Raw genomic sequence first — 22332 nt, forward strand, 5'->3', positions numbered from 1 at the left:
TTAACCTGACGTGAAAATGCAGTTACTGCTTAAATCCGACTTGAATCAAAGGTCATGTGCGCTAGCTTTCAGCTCTCTATGGCCAGTGCGTTCCAAGCAATTACAACAAAAACTGTCAGGGGATGCGTCAACGCCATTCCCCTCGGCCGAGTAGGGCAGTTAAAATCGATCGCATTTTAGTCTTAATTACACACCAAAGGTAGATCACGAGACACGAGCGCCGTCTGACCCAATGGAAGACAAGTAGGTAAGCTTGTTCGGAAAGAGCCCGAGTAGCAACAAATACAGGGTGTTTCACAATTAACGTTACAAGATCAAAGCTCAATATCTCTGGGCATAATGACTTTATTTCCGCCAAAATTGCACCATATGCACCCAAAACCACAGAGACCAACATCCTTAAGTCCTACTCGAAGTGGCCGCCTCCAGCCTTCACAGCGGCAGCCAACCGTCTCCTGAAGTCACGGCTTGCGGCACGCACAACCGCGTCGGGGATCTTCTGCCAGGCGCTGATCAGAGATCGCTTGAGATCGTCGATCTTCTTGTGCGGTTTGGAGCAGGCTTCCTTCTCGAGCACGGACCACATCGTGTAATCCATCGGATTCAGATCTGGGGATGATGGGGGCCACTGGTCCTTGGTGATGAAGCCTGGGCAGTTGTCTTCGCACCACTGTTGGGTGACGCGCGCGGTGTGGCTTGTTGCGCCGTCCTGCTGAAAAGTCCAGCCCTCGTCTCCGTACGTTTTCTTGGCCCACGGCTTCACCGTCTGTTCAAGGATGGTCTCGGTGTAGGTTTCTTTGTTGATTTTTACGCCCTCGGGCACAAAGACCAACGGACTTGTGTGGACTTGTGTGGCGGCGCGAAGGCACTGGACTCGAATGACCTCTAGACTGCAAGGAGGGTCAAGGTCTGTGCCCCCTGGCAACCGACAGCTGTTGCGGAGTTTCATGCACTAGTGCCCCCGATCCGCATCGCGGCGGGCCGCAGGAGGCACGCGTTAATCCACCCACACATCTCAGCCGCCAGGTCGGCTCGCCGGCCGGCACGCAAGTCACCTTTCTGACACGAGGTAGGAAATGACGTCATTGCCATTGAAGCCTGTGCGTTGAAGACTTGAAATTCATACAGGAGGTGCGTAATAGATACCTGTTGACTACACCACGCAGCCATGTACAGCCGTCTTCAAATAGGTCCGCGAGCAACAAGCTTATCACACAGGCTCTAATCCTGATATTCAAGATAATCGCAGACTCGGACCTCATTTGGATCAGTCTTTCATCTGCTACACCCATTATCTGTCCAAAGGCATTCAAAATGCAATTAACCAGGACCAGAATTATGTGCTCTTTCCAATGGTGTATAGTGTTTTCAGAAAAACCACCTTTAAGTGCACCAAAATTGAGTGGGAACTCTTGTAACGGTAATTGTGAAACACCCTGTACATAGTTCAACCATCCGTGTTTGCCGATATATATTCAATTCAACGCGCGGTGAACCACTGTGTTGATAAAAAGGTACATATTGCCCCTATCGCCAAAGCTCCTTTGTCAGGCGCCATTTCGTAGTCGACAGATTGGCTAATTATCACGAAACCAGCCCCAAGGCCTTATATCATCACCATCAATTATAAACATTACCCACATAAGCATTGCCAGCCCCTGTGGATCTATTGGACCGCCATATTTCTACATTCCGGGGGATGCAAATCTCACAAGTCTATCTTAAGCTGTTGTACGCATCCTCCCGCTGTCATTAACGTGACATTATTGTCGGTGTCACAGTAATCTACACCGACCAAAGTCTACCATCTTCAGTGACTGCGACGCTACCATTTGGGTCTTCCACCCCCTGGCCGTGTCCACGATTCACGACCGAGTTGAGCTTCCAAGCTAAAATGCTGTGGACTTTGGGTGCCACCCCTCCCCCCAGCAGGTCGAGAGTACATGTATGTGCGGGGAGCGGCTGGTTTGACCAGAGCGGCTGTCACCCCCGTACTGGACCTGAATCCATCCTGGGCCGATCGGCTGACGCAGCTACAGCTTGGCACGGGCCCCAACATCCAGATCCCGCAGCTCCAGGTATCCTCCTAACAAACACAGCCATCATGAGTCAGAAAGACCGCACAGATTGCCGAAATCCTACAGAGAAAAGGCAAGTGACGGGCCAAAAACAAACAACAGGCTTCACATACCGAATGTCAACTGTACACAGAAAAAAAAACGTAGGTATATAGAAAGTAGCATAAGTTATGAAGCTACCATAATCGATAATGCCTTCATGATAAAGTAATTTCACTGAGGACTGTTTTAGGGTGTGTTTTAGGGCGGATAATTACCTGCGAGCGCCAGTTGTCCCGTCTCCTTGACCCGACTCTGGAACACGACCCGCGCCGAGCCGGGCTCCCGCCAGGTATCGACAAGGAGCGTCTGGCCGGGCAGCACGGGCCGCGAGAACCGCACCTGAGGACAACGGAAAGGCGCTGTATTACAGGACGGTCACTGAATCACAGTACAGCATAGCACGGGCCGCGAGAACCGCACCTGAGACAACGGAAAGGCACTGTACATACATATTACAGGACGGACCGGGGCGGTCACTGAATCACAGTACAGCACAGCACGGGCCGCGAGCCGGTCACTGATCACAGTACAGCACAGCACGGGCCGCGAGCCGGTCACTGAATCACAGTACAGCACAGCACGGGCCGCGAGCCGGTCACTGATCACAGTACAGCACAGCACGGGCCGCGAGAACCGCACCTGCGGCCAGGGACGGGTCACTATAACTTCACTAACGTACCAGCTATGACTCTGAGTCCCAGCTCTAATCACCTCTGAGCCTGTTTGTTTGTTTGTTTGTTTGTTTGTTTGTTTGTTTGTTTGTTTGTTTGTTTGTTTGTTTGTTTGTTGGTTTTTGTTTGTTTGTTTGTTTGTTTGTTTGTTGTTTATTCATGAGTATGGGATTGGACAATGGACAGAAATAAAGTTGATTTGGTGCAAAAGCATAAACTTATTACGAGGCACCTCCTCAACAAAACAAAACGAAATATGGTCCTGTATGGTCCATGGGTTACAGCGATCTGCAACGGATGCAGTTTGGTTTTGCCCGGTCTACCGTGTCCGTGGCCGCGGTATAACCAGCATCTTCCCTCCCCCGACACTTGGATTTAATGACCTTGACCCCGTGTGTGGCACTGACCTTGACCTTGTTGAGCTGGGCTGGCTCCTCGCGGTCGGTCGAGTAGTGCTCGAGCACAGCGTGCACGGAGGCACCCAGGCCGCACAGACCGTGCAGGATGGGCCGGCTCTGACCGCCCAGCGCCGCGAACTCGGGGTCGATGTGCAGCGGGTTCAGGTCGCCGTTCAGCCTGTACAGCGCCGCCTGGTCGCGGTTCGTGCTCACTGAGAGCGTGGCGTCCGGCGCGCGGGGCGGCACCTCGGCGCAGGGCCGGGCCACCTGTGAGCGGGCGTGGCCGCCGAACCCGCCGGCGCCACGCACAAACAGACTCTGCTGGATGAAGGCCACCTCGTCGCCAGAGCTGTCCGCCGCGTGCACTGTGGACGAGTCAGAGAGTATGTCAGAGAGGCAGAGAGCCAGTCAAAGTCCGCGAAAGTCAGTCAGAGCCAAAGTCAGTGAGTCAGACAGTGAGCTACGAGCCGATGGAAGGACGTATGGCCAAGAGGAAAATCGAAAACAAATTACACGAACGCTATCCAATCAATTAGCTATATAGTCCAGCGCATCAAATAATCACAAATAATAACCCGTTTAACGCTTTTTAACCAACAAGCTTACGCGTTGAATCAACTAATAACACTGAACGGCGTAAGGTAACGCTCCATCCAACTGCACGTGGGCGAGCCGTGTTGCTGATCACTTCCCCTATCCCGCCCTCCCCTCGACAGGTGGGGATGAAGGTTGGAGTCGACCCTTCCCCAGTTCTACCACCATCAGGCGGGGACAGTGCCCCTGTGTTCACCGCTAACTCACCGTCCAGAAGGACGATGGCTCCCTTGTCGCCCTTGTCGATGATGTCAGCGAGGTTAGCCGTGATCTCCAGTGTGGCAGACGGCGGCAGCTGCTTCTTCAGCTCCATGTACTGCTCACCATGCAGCAGCTGGATGGTGGGGACACAGTCACTGGGTAATCGGGACGCAATAAGGGCCTCAATGCGACACACATCTGGTTCTACGTTACATACACGACCCGCTATCACCATATGAGAGCATCACTATTACACTATGAAATATATTTCATACAGTGGCCGTCACATCAAGATCTTCGGATGGCATCTGCAGCAGGTATTCAAATTAAGTGTCAAAGAGTGCAGACAATTTCCTTCATAACATTTCACATACTACCTCAAAACCCAGCTATGAAAGAAGTCATTTCGAGTCATGTTGGGTGGCAGTGGGCTAGCGTTCCCCATTTCACCCACCTGAGTCAGGTCGATGGGGAATCCGGGCAGGCTGGCCATTCGCGTCATATCCAGAGCACTGAACACCACGGACGCGAACATGGGGTGCGGCTCGAACCCGTCGGCTGCCTCGTACAGGTAGCGCAGGCCGTGCCGCTGCTCCAGCGACACACCGATGCTGAGCGCGTACAGCGCCGCGTCGCGCGGCCCGTAGGTGAAGCGCGCCGGCGGCAGACGGGTCCGCAGCGCGCGAGACACGTCCACAGTCCCGGCCGGCGCCGACTCCACCTCCCGGCGCTCTGCCTCGCGCTCTGCGGCGTCCGTCAGCTGACGCGAGAGCAGCGCCATCTGGGCCGCCGGCGTGTCTGGGCTCTCTGCGGCCGGGTCGGCGGCGTCGAGCACCTCCCACTGGTCGAGCACCTTCTCCGGAGTGAGCTCCAGGTCGGCGATGCCGGCGCTGCGCTGCCAGCGGTAGGTGGCTGCCGCTCCGCCGGCCGCCTCGACCACGGCGCCGGCGGCCGGGCAGCGCCGGTGGCACAGCACAGCCACCACCGGCGCCACGTGTACGGGCGCCATCTGGCGCTGCAGCTCGGGCGGGAGGAGAGACTCGGTCAGCCGGGACAGCGCCGCCGGCACCAGCACGTTGGTGATGATGTTGTGCCGCTCGCCCTCCAGCGCCAGCGTCTTGCCCAGGCCAATCAGACCCATCTTGGCCGCGCTGTAAGGAGCACAGGGAGAAGGGAACGAACTGTTAATACTTGCTAATGTGTTAGTCCTTCTCACGTAATTAATGTCCAACAATAGAAGGTCATGGTCGATCAGTTAAAAGCCTCGAGTCACGTTAAGAGTCAATAGCCCGCACTAGCCTGTCAATTGGGATAACCCGAGCGGCGAGAACTGAGCTATAGCTGATCTATCACTGACCTGTGACTGGTCTGTCACTGGCCGGTCGTTCACCAGTCACTGACCTATAGTTGGTCTGTGGTTGGTCTGTAGTCTGTCACTGACCTGTAGTTGGTCTGTCCAAAGTTGCCAAGCAGCCCCGCCGCCGAGGTCTGTAGTTGATCTGTCAAATGTACATATTTGGTCTATAGTTTGTTTGCTAATGACCTGTGGTTGCTCTGTCATATTGTACTGTCTTGCCGTGTATTGGCAGAACACACAGTCAAGACAGTTATTAGTAAAACGACATAACGCACAACAGCACCGCAGCCGAGCGTCCACCGCGAGCTTCGCACCAAGACTGCCCTCGTCCCTGACCCCGGCCGCTCGGCCCTCCAAGGTCACCCGCCAGGCGGCAGCACTGACGGGTGACATAAGGCCACTAAATACTACATTTCCTCCTCCCCTACAACAAAAATAGTGACTTCATTTCACAGCTCATATTCGCCCGTGCCAGTAAAGTGCAAAGTAACTGAACTTCTAAGTACAGCAGACGCAAAAGCAGAACGACATCCGAGACCTCAGGCGATTATTACAGTACGACAACCGGTTAAGTATTGAATCCATAGTACACTGGAGCGCGAACAGCTCTTCCCGATCTCGTTGTCACTCCTGTGCCCGTCTCCGGCAGCCTTGGTCGGACGACACCAGACTCCTCCTCCGCCGTGCTCGTCTGCCCTTGCTGAAGGTCGGTTCGCGTCCGTCGCCCTCCAGTCCCTGTCGCCGTCCCAGTGTCAGGCTGCGTCGACGAGCGGCCGCTGGTCGTTTCGTCCGCCTCCAGGGGCGCCGGCGGCACGTCCAGCTGCTGCCCGTCCAGCCGGAGGTGACTGTCAGTTGTCTCTGGTTCCGGTATCGCCTCCAGCCTGTCCTGCTCCTGCTGCTCCAGCCGGTCGCGGTCGCCAGACGACTCCAGCTCCGCGTCAGCCGGTCCCGTCCGGTCAGCTGCACCGTCCGGCTGCACCGGCTCGCCTCTCCGGCCGTCGACCTCTGCTGGGCAGCTACCGGCGCTCCGCGTCAGGCGGTCAGCGTGGACGCGGGTGCCGTCATCCAGCAGATAGCTCGCTGGCCCCCGCTGCTGCACGATCCTTTTCGTCGCCGAAAACCGGAGCTGCCCCTTCCGCGCCTGCGGAGGAAGCCGGTGACGGACCTGGTCTCCCACAGAGAAGCTGGGCGTCTTGACTCCGTGGGAGCGGTCGAAGTACGTCTTCTGATAGGTTTGTTTCCGCTTCACGTGCTCATGCAGGTCACCAGGTCTCGCTGGATGACGTCCGCCGACGTCCAGTGCCGCGCTGAGTTTGCCCCTCATTGGTCGTCCGTGAAGCAGCTCAGCCGGGCTCCTTCCAGTGGTCGCCTGCACCGTACTCCGGTACGAGAACAGGAACATCTGCAGATATTGAGACCGGTCAGCCTTTTCCAGGTCAGCTATCTGAAGTGCCGCTTTCACTGTTTTGTTGGCTCGCTCTACTTGACCTGATGACTGTGGGTGGTAGGGAGACACTTTGATATGGGCAACACCCACATTCCGCAAGTAAGAAGCGAATCGTTCCGAGGTAAATGCAGACCCACAGTCAGATACAATCTCTCTCGGGTACCCTTCCCGGCACGCCAACTTTTCCATAAACTGTATCACCACCTCTGACGTTGGGTGCTCGCAAAATCCCACCTCGATCCATTTCGAATAGTAGTCGATAGCGACGACGGCAAACCTCTGGCCGGGTCGACCTCCACTCATTGGCCCGATGAAGTCGATTCCCAGTTTAGACCATGGCTCACATGGGAGTTGAACGGGCTGCATGGGCGCGTGTCGCGGCGACGCCGTCTTGTCTGCGAGAGAGCAGATCTGACAGCCCTTTACCTGTTCCTCCACAGCCTGGTCCATGCCTGGCCACCAGTACAGGTCTCGCAGTCTTTGCTTTGTTCGGACGATGCCTTGATGTCCTCCGTGTGCCAGCTCAATCAGTCTCGTCCGGAGCGCCGCAGGTACTAGGACTCGACCGCCACGCAGAATGACGTCATCTTCTACCGCCAGCTCGTCTCTGCAACGGAAGAAGGGCTGCAGTTCGGGCACGCACTCACCATAGCGTCTGGGCCACTGGCGCGGTATCTGCTGCCTCAGCTTACTGAGAACCGGGTCCGACTGTGACGCCGCCCTCAGCTCCGCGCCGGTCACCGCGGCCCGCTCCTCCGTCAGGGCCGCAATCACCAGCTGTTCGTCGTCTGACGCCTCCTGCACTGATGATGGAAGTCGAGACAGCCCATCTGCCGGGTTGATGCGCCCCTTGACGTGCTCCACTGTGAAAGAATATTCCATTAACCGACACGCCCAGCGAGATATGCGCATTCCTGCCCTGCCGATCCCACGTGATGTCATCAGGGTAGTCAGTGCCTGGTGATCGGTCCTCAAGACAAAGTCTCTGCCCCACAGATATCTGTGCCACTTCTCGATGGCCCAGACACTGGCCAACGCTTCTCGTTCCGTGACACTATAGTTGCGTTGCGCTGTCGACAGCGTGCTGGATGCGAACGCAACCACTCTCTCACCCTCGGGGTGCATCTGCGTGAGCACCGCCCCGATGCCCACGTCACTGGCGTCTGTCGTCACCACTGTGGAGAGGGTCGGGTCATACATGGCCAGGGCAGAGCTGCTCAGAATCGCTGCTCTGACGTCCTCGAACGCTTCGTTCATCTTCGACGTCCACGCGAACGGCGGAGCGTTCTTCCTCAGGGGCTGCCGCAGCTCCTCCACCCTGGTGCTGTACCTGGGAATGAACCGGCCGTAGAACCCAAACAATCCCAGGACTGCCTGCAGCTCCTTGACTGTACCTGGCGGCTTCATGTCTCTCAGGCCCTGCACACGGTCGGGGTTCACGGAGACACCCTCCCGGGACACTGAGAACCCCAGGAAGTCGATACGGCTCACCCCGAAGTGACACTTGTCCTTGTTCAAGGTCACATTGTACTCGCCGAGTCGTGCCATGACGTCACTCAGACGGCGGTCGTGCTCCTCCTTGGTCCGTCCCGACACGATGACGTCATCGAGGTAAACCTGAGCACCAGGTAACCCTCGCAGGATGGTCTCCATCATCTTCTGGAAGCAGCTGGGGAGTGATCGGAGACCAAAACAACACCTCAGATAGCGGAACACTCCCTCATGCGTTACAAACGCCGTCAACTGTCTGGACTCCTCATGAAGCAGCAGCTGGTGATAAGCAGCCTTCATATCGAGAGTCGAGAACACTTCAGCGCCAACCAAGTTGTCCAACATCTCCTGCATGTCAGGTAACGGGTAGCCACTGGTGCACACCGCCTTATTTACCACGCGCAAATCGACACATAGTCTCAGCTGACCTGATCGGCGCCGTGATACGACGATCGGAGAGATCCATGGCGACCCGTCGACCCTCTCGATGATCTGCTGCTTCTCGAGGTCTTGGAGGTGCTGCTTCACTTCCTCACGAATAGAGAACGGCAGCGGCCGGAGCTTCTGTTGAACGGGCACAGCACCGTCCCGTAGCTGTACTCTGTGGACAAAACCACGGACAGGTGGCAGCACACTCATAGCCTCATGACTCATAGGTGGCAGCACCACTGCGTTTGTCACTAACCTCTGTGTAGCGCTGTCCTGATCGTTGCCGGCCTCCACGTCACTGGATCGTCCCGGCTGTCGATCGACCTCATACACTGTGGAGCCGTGCCAGGTGGAGATGCAGAGACTCTTCTGGAGGTCCCTGCCGAGCAGTGGCGTGCCGCCGTCCACCACGTACAGGCGGCCCTGGCAGCTCCGCCCGTCCTCCGTCTCCACCGATGCTGTGATGACGCCCGTCACCACCAGCTGGCTGCCGCCGTACGCCCGGAGGTTCACTGTCGTGGGTAGCAGCGGCCTGTGGCTCAGTGCGGTCTCGTACAGCTGGCGAGGGATGATGGACACCGCCGCACCCGTGTCGACCAGCATCGTCACCCAGTTGCCGTCCAGCCGGACGTTAAACTGCAGAGCAGAGTCGTTTTGATTGACTGCCAGAACTTCCACTACGTCTGGCTCCACGGCTCTCACCTCCTTAGCAGGTTTCTGAGGGCACCGTACAGCGAAATGTCCAACAGTCCCACACCGTCGACACTGTTGGCCCTTGGCTGGACACCAGTCATCAGTAGACACGTGACCCCGGCGACCACAAGCATAGCAGAACTTGCCTTTTGTTTTGTCGACCGGCGGTCGTTGTGCTGGTGTCTTATCTCGCGCCGTGTAGGCCACCTCCAGCGGCTCGGTTGCCGCCGCCGCCCGGCTCGGCTGCCCGCCGTCATCTCCCCCGAACAGCCGCCGGCGCTCCACCGCCCGGTCGTCGGCCATGGCGATTGACTCCAGACGCTGCAGGGTCAGATGGTCCTCAGCGCACAGACGATTACGGAGATGGTCAGACGTGCATCCCTCGACAAACTGATCTCGAATCATCTCGTCTTCCAAGGCTCCAAATGCACAATATCTACTCTGCTCTCTTAATGTAGTTATGAACGAGGCAGTAGACTCCCCAGTCTTCTGCCGAAGCCTACGGAACTTTACTCTTTCTGACATGATATCCCGCGGCTTATCAAACAAATGCTGAAGGAGTGACAAACACTGTGCCATTCCCCCGTCTTCCGGCTTCACCTGTACCCGGGAGTCCGTTCCCGAGTCCGTTCCTGTGCCGGTGTCACCTGACAGCGGCGCGTCCTGAGGCTCCGCCGCTGGCACCGCCGCCGCCTCCGCCACCCGGTAGCGCCGCCGACCCTCCTGCCCGAGGCAGTGCAGTAGAAGCGCGCGCTGTCTGGCCTCATCCCACTGAGACCAGCCGATGGTCGTGGCGTACAGCTCAAAATCCGCATACCAAGCACTCCAAGGAACACTTCCAGCCGCGGCCGTGTCCATGAAGGGTCCCGGCGGACGAATCCCGTCCATGGTCGCCTCCGCTTGAGCGCACTCACTCGTCGCCAAAATGTACTGTCTTGCCGTGTATTGGCAGAACACACAGTCAAGACAGTTATTAGTAAAACGACATAACGCACAACAGCACCGCAGCCGAGCCTCCACCGCGAGCTCCGCACCAAGACTGCCCTCGTCCCTGACCCCGGCCGCTCGGCCCTCCAAGGTCACCCGCCAGGCGGCAGCACTGACGGGTGACATAAGGCCACTAAATACTACACATATGTCGTTAGTCTGCAGTTGGTCTGCCACTGACCTGTAGTTGGTCTGTAACTGGTCTGTAGTCTGTTTGCCAATGACCTGTAGTTGCTCTGTCATATGTCGTTAGTCTGTAGTCCGTCTGCCACTGTAGTTGGTCTGCAATTGGTCTGTAGTCTGCCACTGACCTGTAGTTGGTCTGTCCAAAGTTGCCAAACAGCCCGGCCGCCGAGGATGTCAGTACGATCCGGCCATACTCCTGGCGCCGGAAGTGGGGCCAGGCGGCGCGCGTGGTGACGAACGCGCCGCGCAGGTGTACGCGGTGAATCATGTCTGAAAAAAATGTATACGAATTAGGGGTAAGGCAAGCGTCAACTACATGGTCATGATAGAAGCACGCGTGAAATGCAATTTAATACAACCAAATGCTGGCCAGTCTGAAGCAGAAGGATGGCAGCAGAATCCTTATAAAAAAGCGCGGTGGTAATGGTAACGTGCAAGCCCCTCAGTCGTTGTAAACTCTTCGTTTCTCAAGTTTTAGTGCTCGTGCGGAATCATATTTAAAACATTCAAGTTTAATTTACGTCGTTAAATATTCATTTTTAATTGCGTTGATGTGTTGTCAACGACCCAATATTGGTGTTATAAATCAGTAACGAGCGTTGAGTGACAAACACCTCGGTTCTTTGGGCGAAAGCTGAGCGACGCTTACCCCAGTCGTTCTCCTCCATTTTGGCGAAGCTGCGATCGCGCAAGAACCCGGCGTTGTTGATCAGAATGTCGATGCGCCCGAACTCGTCGATGGCCGTCTGGACGATCTTGTGTCCCTCCTCCACCGAGTCATAGTTGGCCACGGCCCGTCCGCCTGCCGTCGAAGAGCAAGTATCATCCTTAACCGCAAGTTCGCAGCCAGACAGCCAGTGGGCACTATGGGAGGGTAGGGGAAGGTGAGGGGAGGCAAGGAGAGGAAGGGAGAGGTAGGGAGAGGGAGAGAGGGAGAACGAGGGAGTTAAAAGTAGAGGGCGAGATGTAGGGAGAAACACTAGACGATGTAGACCGAGAGGCAGCTTATGTCGAAGTCCCACTTTTGACATAACGACCTTACCAGTCCTTGGTTCCTGGTTGAATAGTTTTAACCCGCGCCCCGCTGGGCTATTCAGCCATACGCGCCCTGCTGGGGGGGGGGGGGCAGATTCTGCCCCCCCTGTCTAACTTCCGAACCGATGGTCGTAGAAAGACGCGGAAAACGGCAATCGAAAGCTCTCAACAAGGCGGATCTAAAGAGCCCAAATTTTTTTGCTTAGGTAGGTCAGAGGTCAGGTCAAGGTCAGGTCAAGGGTACAAAATGTAAGTTTCTACAGTATCGGCCTTGCACCGTAGTTGCCGGAGAATGGACTGAGACTGATTGCCCAAAACGTGTTCTTAGACTACCAAGACAATATTCGTTGCATACAATGTCATTCAAAGGTCAAGGTCAAGGTCAGGTCAGGTCAGGTCAGGTCACCAAAAACAAAAAATAGAAAAGGGCATGTGCGACACATGTTTTATGGGTCATTTTACTCATAGAATTCAAAAGGCACACTCAATAAGTGATATGGACGCCCTCTGGATGAATTTCAGGTCGAGGTCAGGTCAAGGTCAGGTCAAGTGAGGTCAAATTTTGAAGTTGGTTGTTAAGGCCTAAAAAGGTGTCTATCTGATGCAGTTTTTCACGGCGAATCGAATGGTGCTATTTTTGTTTCCGTACGAGGTCTAGAACTTCCAAACAAATCATTTTTCAAAATTTTTGTGTGTCATGACGTCATAAAATTTTGAATAACTCCCACATTTTTGAACCGATTCTTCTAAAAATTGGTATATACGTGCACATAGACTATTTCTCTGACATATATTCCGTTTTTTTCGATACACTCAAAATTTTGGATTTTATAATAATTTTCCCAAAAAAGTCAGTTTTTTGAAAAAATTTGGGTCAAAATCCAAAATTTTCAAAAAACCGAGATAGCCATTTGATAGACAAAGTAGAATCACGTATAACCTTTTTTGTTACGTCTTGATTCCTTTAAAAATGAAGATGTTAGCGGCGTTTGAAATTTTGCCGTTTTTGAGGCGAAAATGGCGAACATGACGTCACAAAAACGTCAATTTCTCAAAAATTTTCCGACGGATTTCGCTGAAATTTTCAGGGAACGTGTCAAATTGATGTATGATAAGGTACTGAAAGTTTGACGTCGCTGGCGTAACGCGTTTAGAAGATATTGACGAAAAACGGGAGGGGGGGGGGGCAGATTCTGCCCCCCCCCCAGCGGGGCGCGGGTTAAAGCACATACCTACATAAAACACTTCTAAATGAACATCTTGACAAATCTCTGCTATCCTGCAGCCGCTGATAAATGCACGAGCTCTGGACTCTGGCAGCAGAGTTCACAGCCGACCTATGCAGCGGGCGATCGGTCAGTGCCGACGATCCTTCCGACCCCAGAGGGGACCCTCACCTTTGTCCTTGATCTCCTGCACGACCCTGTCGGCGGTTTTGCTGCGTCCCTGCCCGTCCGCTGACGAGCCGAGGTCATTGACGACCACTGCGGCGCCACGGGCCGCCAGCAGCAGGGCGTACTCGCGGCCCAGACCTGACGACGATAAGGACTGTCACAGCGGGAGTACAGGGCGTACTCGCGGCCCAGACCCGGCGACAGCGGGCCGTAACATCACATAATCCAATCGGCACCAGCAGCCGCACTGGGAGTCATGGAATGAAACATACCACCAGAAAACTCCAATGAGTCATTCAGTGCACAGTTTGCGTCAGTGAGGATCACCTGGTAACATCAGTGGATCAGAAACATTAGCAGGAAACAGAGATCTGTGAGGGAATTAACGACCGCCGAATGATACGATCTCCGCTCATCTCCAGTCACCCAATCACCAGTCACTCTTAATCACATTGCTCATACCCAGTCTCCTCATTTCCCACTCATTGCCTCCTCCTTCCCAATTCGCTACTCCACCTCTCCCTCTATCCATCTCTCATGTCACTAAACACCACACGTCCTCAGCACCCCTCAGGTCACTTACCGCCGCCAGCGCCCGTTATAACGGCCACCTGTCCGTCGAACCTCAGTTCGCCCTCCATTGCTTCCTGATGAAGTGAGAGCACAGAAGCAGAGTTAGCTGAAATGAGGTGAGGTAGGCATTAGGTAAGAATAAGACTGAAAAATGATACAATAACACTTGATGTACCTACATCTCTTGATACATCTTTTTACCATATGCATTTATAATTCATAAGAATTTCCTTGAAATAAGAATTTGAAATTGACAGCTGCTGTTCTTTGTAATGACTTGTGGGATTTTCAATGACTAATGCCTTGTGTCACTCCCAAGGGCAAGTAAGTACCAATTATTTACAAATTTCAAGTATTTTCTTTTAGTCTGTATGGATACCTTTGGACCTTGGTGCCACCCTTTGACCACACCAATTGGTGCTTGTTGCTAATGACACCACAGGCCCAACAGCTGGCCTCACCTGTGTCCAGGTCAATGGTCATAATTTTAATTGAAAGCTTTATGTATCACAGGTTACAGGTAGATGGTGACAAAGACATCCTGTGTCTCAAGCTAGCTCTCTACAAGAGGGGTAGGTGCAGAGGTGCTGCTACCATGGGTCACATGGGTCTGGGCACACCAACAGTGCTGATTCTTTTGTACATCTGTACATAGGGATTAGGGGATCAATGTTTTGGCTCGGACCCCAATCTTAACAACCTTGCGGAGCCTATGAATTTTGATAGCAAGCGCAATCCCACCTAAGCATAAGACAGGAAGAGACCTTATTAACTAGACCACCATACAAAGGTCAACAATTTAATTTTTCAATTTGTGTCAAGGGGCACTGCTGCAGTGAATAAAGGCCTATCAATGCAAATGACAATGCTGACTTCTTAGATTTCAATATTAATGCTCACTTCAATACCTACTTGATAGGTGGGCACATACTTAGCTAATTACACATACAAGCATTATTAGCGCTATCACATGCACCTAATAACCACTAATTTATGCCTAAAACTTGACTCAATTCATTTCATGCCTATGTCAATGTAGATAGAAACACAGTAGAAAAAGGAGTTAAGTCAAAAAAGTGAGCCTACAGCAAAGGCAAACTTGTTGCAAGTTGTATCAAGACCATTGCACGACCACTGTTTTAACAATTGACAAATGTTAATTGTTATGCTTGGTAAGGAGGTGATCTATATACTCGGGAGCATCAGGAGCAACGGCTTGTCTGCCCGTATGCATACAAAACATCGCCAAAAGTACGATTTGCTAAATCTCAACTTATATGCCACTTCGTCGCCAGATCTATTCAATGTTTTTGTTGCACACATAGAAAGATTCGTTATGGAACGACGCAACCGTGTCTTATGACCAGTACCTGTGCATCTCTCTGACGAAAGAGCACCTGGTTTGTGTATTGGTTGTTTGGTGGTGTGTCTGTGTGTGTTTGTTTTAGTGTATCGCCTATATGTACCACTTATGGTATGAAATAAACATGTATTATTATTATTATTATACTCTGGGTGAGAGCAGGCAAGAGCAGGGTTTTTTTTTTTTTTAGTGGCCCTAACTTACGTTACCGGCCTCACGAGGAGGGCGGCGACCTAACTACGCCGCGCAAAACAAACCGGCCGCCCTAACTAAGACCGGTGGCCACTTTACAGCAAGACAACATGGGAAAACCCATATCCATGTACTATGCCATGAATATGGGGAAAAACCCATGAATTTACGTTAAGACGCGTAAATGACAGTGAAACTTACCGGTAAATTGATGTTTGTGAAAGGAGGGAAGGAGGAAGTTTGTGAATGGTAAGGTTACGACGAGAGTTGGATGACAGGAATGGTTTGAAGAGTGGGGGATAGGTCGCTGGGAGGGATGGGGTTTGTGAATGTTTAAGCGTCACGATGAAAGGAATGGTTTGGAGGATAGGGAATTTGTCGCTGCTGCAGTTGGCGGCCGACGGTTGTCTGTGGTCGTTCCAGGCCCATGTCACTCCACTTTTGATGACATCATAAGGGGGCCTCAAGACAATAATGGCGTGGTGCGCCACAATCGCTTCCAAGCTTCTTGCCAACAGCTGCCATTTTTGAAAATATTTTTTTGAAATAAGTTTCAAATAAAAGAAAATATTGTAATAAAGTTGTTAATCATATCAATACGTTATCTAAAAACATACTGAAAAATGATTTATTTATAGTAAAAATATAAGCTCGATGCATTTTTACGTTGCTTTTCTGCTACTGCAGAGGGTTTTTAAATCGCCTATATCTTCAAAACCGGCCATTTCTTAGCATATTGCTGCTCTTTTTTGTCGCTAGAAAATTAGTTGGGCTTTTGAGTGACATCAACGGTTGAGCGATATCTGAAAAGTACCATCAATAATCTTCATATGAAGTTTGTCATTTTTACGTTGTTAAGGAATGGAGTACCCCTTGCGAGCATCAGGGATGACGTCACTCAGGATCTGTCTCTGATTGGTCGGCGGGGGAGTGACTGTACCTTCTATATATGGCCTTGGGTCGTTCAACCCGGCCGCCGCCTCTGTTCAGCGGCCGGGGTCCGCTGGTGTAGCTCGCTGGGCCGCTGAGCCTCTAAGCCTGCTCCCGCGGCTGGAGAAAACCCGTCTGCCATCGAAGCTCTGTGTTTCGGTACCAGCGAAAAAAAACTCGACCCATCGGCCATCCCGTATCACAAGTCAGCCTGGTGGTAGCGAGACGGGTGCCTGCTAACTCAAAGTCAAGGCCGTTAAAGTAGCTCTGAGTAGGGTGATGTTAGGACGAAATCAAGTACCAGGTTTGTCAATGTTGTGTCGTCTCCGAGAAGGGTCGGGAGGTCGTTTTTAAGGTGTTGTACCGCAAGATAGTTAGTGATGTGTCTTCGTTCGTGATGCAATGCCGTGCATGCGATCAAAATGTGTTCTACGGAGATGCGTGTGTCACAGGTGTGGCAAATCGGAGGGTCCGTCCTATCAAAAAGGTGGCCATGTGTGAGGCGGGTATGACCACACCTCAATCTGGCCAGGGTCACCTCGCGTATCCTGTCTGGTTGGTTACATGTGACCCATGTTCTAAGTTCTCGTTTGATCGCATACATATGTGCAGCATGATGTTGGTCCCATTTGCGTTGAAGGTACTCGGCGAATTTGATTTTTATCATATGGATAGCGTCCCCTTGGGCCATAGGTTCCACAACTGGATCAGGTCGCATTGCAGCCTCCTTTGCGAGGACATCCGCACGTTCATTTCCTGCAATACCGTAATGACCTGGGACCCAGAGAAGGGTCACATGCTGGCCCTCATTGAGATCTGATGTGATTCTGAGAATATTGTAGATACCGTGGTACGTAACATTATCAGTCCTTTCCAGTGCTTGAAGAGCGGATTTCGAATCAGTACAGATGGTTGCCCGATCAATATTTTTTGCCTTGATGTGCTCCATAACTTTTTCGATTGCGTGAACTTCGGCACTGAAGACTGTCGTAAATTCTTGAAGCCGGGTCCCAAACCTAAGCCCAGGGCCGACGGCTGCTGAACCTATCTTATTTTCGTGACATGAGCCATCTGTAAAGAAAAAAGCAGAGTCGCAGTTGAGCTCTACATACTCCTGGAAGAGCATTTGAGCTTCCACCGGAGGTATACTGGTCTTCTTATAATCGAAAAGAAATTCGATGGATAGGTCTTTGAGGAGCCAAAATGGAATCATAGGAGGATTTAGAGTAACTTCAGTGTACCTAATGTTTAGCAGTTGATGAGCTTGCTCAAGGCACCCAGGGAGAAAGCACGATCTACGCAGTGGGCGTCGGGTTCTTGGTTTCCTCACCTCCATCGCTGGTATAGCAATGTGATTTCGAACACTTTTTGCTCTGTAGTAATAGCGGAGGAAAAGAAAGACGCGTCGGTCATCAAGTGCTGGAATGCCGGTATCTGCACGAAGAGCAAGAACTGGCGATGTGCGAAAGGCCCCAGTTAGAAGTCTCAAGCACGTTGATTGGACGGCTTCTAGACGTTTGCATAAACTGGGCGACAGTGTGCTAAACAGAAAACAATTGTACTCAATCGTAGATCTGATTAGCCCAATATACAACATTTGCAACGTTTTTCGGTCCGCACCCCAGGAAAACCCACATATGCATCTTAGGACATTAATTCGTTTAATACAACGTGATCTTAGTTGCTCAACGTGTTGACGGAAAGTCAGATTAGTATCCAAAATGATCCCTAGAAATTTGTGTGACGTGGAAAAAGGAATTTTAATCCCATCGATGTGTGGGGATCTTTCAAGCGATGGACGGGGTCCACGTTTGAAGACCATCATGACTGATTTGGGCGCTGACAAAAAGAATCCCCATTTAGTGCACCATTTAACGCAGTGATCAACCACTATTTGCAATATAGAATAAGCCTGTTTGTAGTTTTTGTGGGATACCCATATTGCTATATCATCAGCAAAAAGCGAATAGCGGACAGAAAATGTTAGCACACGTGGCAGGTGTAGGAGCATATCGTTCAGGGCAATCAAGAACAGCGTAGGTGACAGCACGCTGCCTTGAGGGACGCCATGTTCTATTACAAAGTCGTCAGAAAGTGTCGTTTGGCAACGAACTTTGAAAGTTCGGGGTTTTAGGAAATTTCGAAGAAACGCAGCCAAATGGCCTCTGATTCCGATTGAGTGCAGCTTATAAATTATCGTCGAACTGTGTACCTTGTTGAAGGCTGACATTAGGTCTAGAAAAATAGCGACAGTCGGTCGCCTATGTTCCCAGTTTACCTGGATGTCCGAGATAAGGCGAATGATATTGTCTGCCGTGCTACGATTTTTCTGAAAACCGCTTTGACATATATCAATGCAATGGTTGCTCTCAAGGTAAAATCGCAGGCGCCTGTTTACCATTCTTTCGAAAATCTTGGAAACACAGATAGTTAGTGAGATTGGGCGATACGAATTTGCGTCGTGCTGGTCTTTGCCGGGTTTGAGGATAGGTATGATTATACTTCTAAGCCATTCATCCGGGAAGTTGTCCTCAGTCCATAGCTTGTTGAATGCTATCAGTAGTGTAGAAAGGTTAAGTTCGTTCAATTTTGTGAAGAAAGAATATGGAATGGAGTCTGGTCCTACCGAAGTTTTAGTGCTTGCCTTTGCTAGGGATAGCTTAAGTTCTCGTAGGGTAAAAGGAGCATTGTATGGTTCAGAGTTTGCTGAAGAAAAATCAAGATTTACTGTTCTATTCACGAGAGCTCGATGTACGCTCAAGGAGTAAATATCTGTAGACGATGTGTTGGCAAAGTGTTTGGCAAATATATTTGTGACGGTAACTGGGTCAGTTACGAACATAGGTATTGTTTGAAAGCAATTGCGGAAAAGCACCAGAATTAGATCGTCGTGAGGCGAAAGCACGAACATGACTCCAAATTTCGCTGAGCGGGGTAAAGCGATTACATTTAGCGGCATAGTTTTGCCACGCCGCCTTCTTTTCTTTGTATATAGTTTCCGCACATTCCTTACGGGCAGCGGTATACAGTTGGGCATGTCTGGGACATATGCATCTCTGGAAGTTTCTGAAAGCTCTTTTTCTTATTGCTTTGGCTCTTTGGCATTTCCAGTTCCACCAGACAAGATTTTTAGATTCATTTGCAGTTCCAATCTTAATAGTTTTTTCTTTTAGCGTTTCACTGGCCGATTTCTTCATAGCACCCATAAAATTGGATATGGTCTGAGACATGCCGTAGGGAGCATGTCTGTTGACGTTTGCGTTAAAGCCCGACCAATCCGCGTTATTTGTTTGCCATACCTTCAGTGTCGGTGCTGGTGACAGCGGGGTTGCACTGGTAAGCATGATGTGAATTGGATAATGGTCTGAAAACAGCGGATCCGATGTTACGGTCCATCTGAAGAGCGGTGCGATCCTCGGGGAAGAAATTGACAAATCAATTGCAGAGGTTGTGTGGTAGCTACTACTGACAAACGTTGGGTTCCCGTCGTTCATAGCTACAAGGGACTGCCGGTTTAGTGCAGCTTCAATTATCCTGCCTCTCGGCGATAAGTGTCGGCTGCCCCATAGTGGACTATGACCATTGAAATCGCCGAGCAGAAGGCAATTTTCTGGCATTTGCTCTAGAAGGTCATTCAGATTTTGCCGGTTTACAACAGTTGCATTTGGCGGCAAATACACTGAAACAACCAACAACTCGCGGTTTAGTAGTGAAACAGTAGCTGCTACAACATTTAGCGGGGAAGCTATATTTGTTTTCCGTTGTGACACTGAATTTGCTACATAAAGAGCTACGCCACCCTGTCTATTTGATAGATTTATGTCCTGTCTGTACAAAGTATATCCAGCCACATTGTAATTGTAATGATCTGTGTTCTTAAAGTGAGTTTCCTGAATCGCAGCTAGAAGAGGAGCTTCCTTTTGTATATACTGTTTAAATTCAGACAAATGGGATAGAAGTCCTCCTACATTCCATTGAAGCAAGAAATCCATTGCAGCAGCTATCTAGTTTGTTTGGCGCGCTATTCGGGGATGAAGGATCGTCTGGTCACGATCTGGGTACGAAGGCCCACATTTTTCCTCTCCTTCGTTGAGCGTGCTCGGAGGCGAGTTTTGGGGCCTTCTGCATGGAGGGTGAGCTGAGTGTCGGAATCGCTGTCATCAATGACTGATGGCGATCGCAGGACAGAAGACACGGCGACCATTTTAGGGGTCTCCTCGTCCTCGCTCGTCGTATTGGCATCATAGCATGTGTCGTCGTCGGAATCTGTAGCCCTAGTCCGGTGGAGTGGTGTAACTACGGAGACGCCAGTTGCGTTGCTGGGAGACATTTCACAGGTGCCTGGTGTTTGGGCCTGGTGTCGTGTCCCACCACTTTTGTGCGGGCCTGTTTCTCGCTGATCTACCAGGGTGGGAGAGTCAGGGTGGATTTTCTCGGGTGTCGGTGTCGACCGGGCGCAGCCCACATCGATAGACCGAGCGAGTTCCGGTGTCGCGGCCGCACGCCTCCGAGCATGGGTGCTTGGGTGGTCTGGCGGGCTCGTGTCTTTGCGGGCTGGTGGCGTCAGCTTTGGGCTCGTGTCTTTGCGGGCTGGTGGCGTCAGCTTTTTGTGACGTGCGACATGGGGCAGATCCCGAGGGGGTGGGAGCTCTGGCCAGTCCTGTGGGCGGTTTGCAGCCTGGGATATCTGAGCCTGTGTTTGTCCGAAATGGCGTGGGACTCCCTTGTGGTGGGAGGTGGTGGGTTGGGTCATGGGGGATGACCCACCGTGGGTGCCAGCCACGTGTCCAGATCTGCGTTGTGTGGCCTCGCGAAGCTCCTGCACCTTTTCAATCCACACGGGACAGTTCTTGTCAGTCACTGGGTGCGGTCCCTTGCATGCAGCACAGCGGGGAGGGGCGACACACCCTGTGGACGGATGCTCCTCCGAGCAACGTTTGCATATTTCAGCACGAGACCTACATGTGCCTTGTCCGTGTCCATAACGCTGGCACTTGCCACAGCGCCGAGGTAGCTGGTAAGATGGTCTGACTTCATAGCGCATGTAGACTGCATAAAGGTGTTCAGGCAGCTGTGTGGCGGAAAACCTCACCTTGAGCAGTGGGTTCGGTCTGGAATTTTTTGAAGGGAGACGTGTGACACTTGTGACACCCTGGTCACGGCTTTCCTCAAGTATGGTTTGAGGAGACTCCATTGATAGCTCAGGGGCATAGACCATTCCCTCCACCTGGTTTAGGCGGTCTGCTGGAATCACAGAGATGTCCTCCCCCCTGAATGACCTCCAGGCTAGGAGAGCCTCGGTCTGATACATATCCCTTGTTTTGACGAGCAGAGAGCCGCTTCTAAGAGCAGAGACCTTAGCAGCTGCGTAATGGATCACGTCCAGGAGCTCATCTCGAATTTTGTAAGGGCTGAAGTTCCGAAAGCTTTTGTTTTTTTCCTTAAATCTCACAAGAAGGTAAGCAGGCCCAGTGGGAAGGAACTGACCTTCGTCAGTAGCGGTAACCGCCTTGGAGAACATGGCTGGCATAGCTGGAGAGAACGACACCAAAAAAACGAGATAATATTGTGAGGAAAATTCAAGTCTTGCCAAAGAGTAGTTGACAAAAAATGAAGACGGAACGAAGAGGGAAAGCAGACTCACCCTGGAATCTTGCTTTAATAGTGGGAAGCCGCTCGGGCAGTGAGACGAATGCGACGAAAAGCTGTTGAGACTAAATTCCACCAGAATCCAAATTTACGAGAAGATAAAGCTATTTTAGATAAAGAAAGAAATGCTGAACAGGTCGGGAACAGAATATCCCGTAAAAAACACCCTAGCACTCAAGGGAAACTGCAAAAAACTCTTCAATCTCTAAATCCGCGCGAACCACGCCGTTCACCACGTGGCGACTGAGCAGGGGGTGGTGAGACGTTGTTCTATATACCCTGGGTGAGACTGGGCGACAGGCCCATGTCACTCCACTTTTGATGACATCATAAGGGGGTCTCAGGACAATTAATGGCGTGGTGCGCCACAATCGCTGCCAAGCTACTTGCCAACAGCTAGTGTTTTTGAAAATATTTTTTTTTTAAATTAAGTTTCAAATAATGAAAATATTGTAATAAAGTTGTAACTTAAATCTGTAACATATTTAAAAACTTACTGAAAAATGATTTATTCATAGTAAAAATATAAGCTCGATGCATTTTTACGTTGCTTTCCTGCTGCTGCAGAGGGTTCTTAAATCGTCTATATCTTCAAAACCGGCCATTTCTTAGCATATTGCTG

General features: G+C 51.5%; 2 protein-coding genes across 14 annotated transcripts; both read right to left on the reverse strand.

The window, feature by feature from the left end:
• Window positions 1–1456: 1456 nt before the first annotated feature.
• Window positions 1457–21957, reverse strand: LOC122388999 (peroxisomal multifunctional enzyme type 2-like). Of its 13 annotated transcripts, none has more exons than XM_043380650.1 (10): window positions 21706–21957; window positions 13587–13650; window positions 13007–13141; window positions 11224–11376; window positions 10700–10844; window positions 4439–5135; window positions 3991–4117; window positions 3199–3554; window positions 2336–2459; window positions 1457–2086 (listed from the first exon to the last, which is right to left on the reverse strand). In XM_043380650.1, exons 2-10 carry the CDS (start codon window positions 13642–13644, stop codon window positions 2034–2036), a joined length of 1848 nt encoding a protein of 615 aa, XP_043236585.1. In that variant the 5' UTR covers window positions 13645–13650; window positions 21706–21957; the 3' UTR covers window positions 1457–2033. The 13 variants fall into 13 exon arrangements, with proteins under 13 accessions (XP_043236585.1, XP_043236582.1, XP_043236578.1 ...); XM_043380647.1 differs by lacking the exon at window positions 21706–21957 and adding an exon at window positions 15333–15577; XM_043380643.1 differs by lacking the exon at window positions 21706–21957 and adding an exon at window positions 15333–15577 and having other exon boundaries at window positions 13587–13682.
• On the reverse strand, window positions 5785–9244 carry LOC122389002. The gene is made up of 2 exons (XM_043380652.1): window positions 8965–9244; window positions 5785–6743 (listed from the first exon to the last, which is right to left on the reverse strand). The coding sequence occupies exon 2, from the start codon at window positions 6741–6743 to the stop codon at window positions 5910–5912; it is 834 nt and encodes a 277-aa protein (XP_043236587.1). The 5' UTR covers window positions 8965–9244; the 3' UTR covers window positions 5785–5909.
• Window positions 21958–22332: the final 375 nt, after the last annotated feature.

This window comes from Amphibalanus amphitrite, unplaced genomic scaffold, assembly GCF_019059575.1.
Source record: "Amphibalanus amphitrite isolate SeventyFive unplaced genomic scaffold, NRLGWU_Aamphi_draft 000341F_arrow, whole genome shotgun sequence".
Taxonomy (NCBI): Eukaryota; Metazoa; Arthropoda; class Thecostraca; order Balanomorpha; family Balanidae; genus Amphibalanus; species Amphibalanus amphitrite.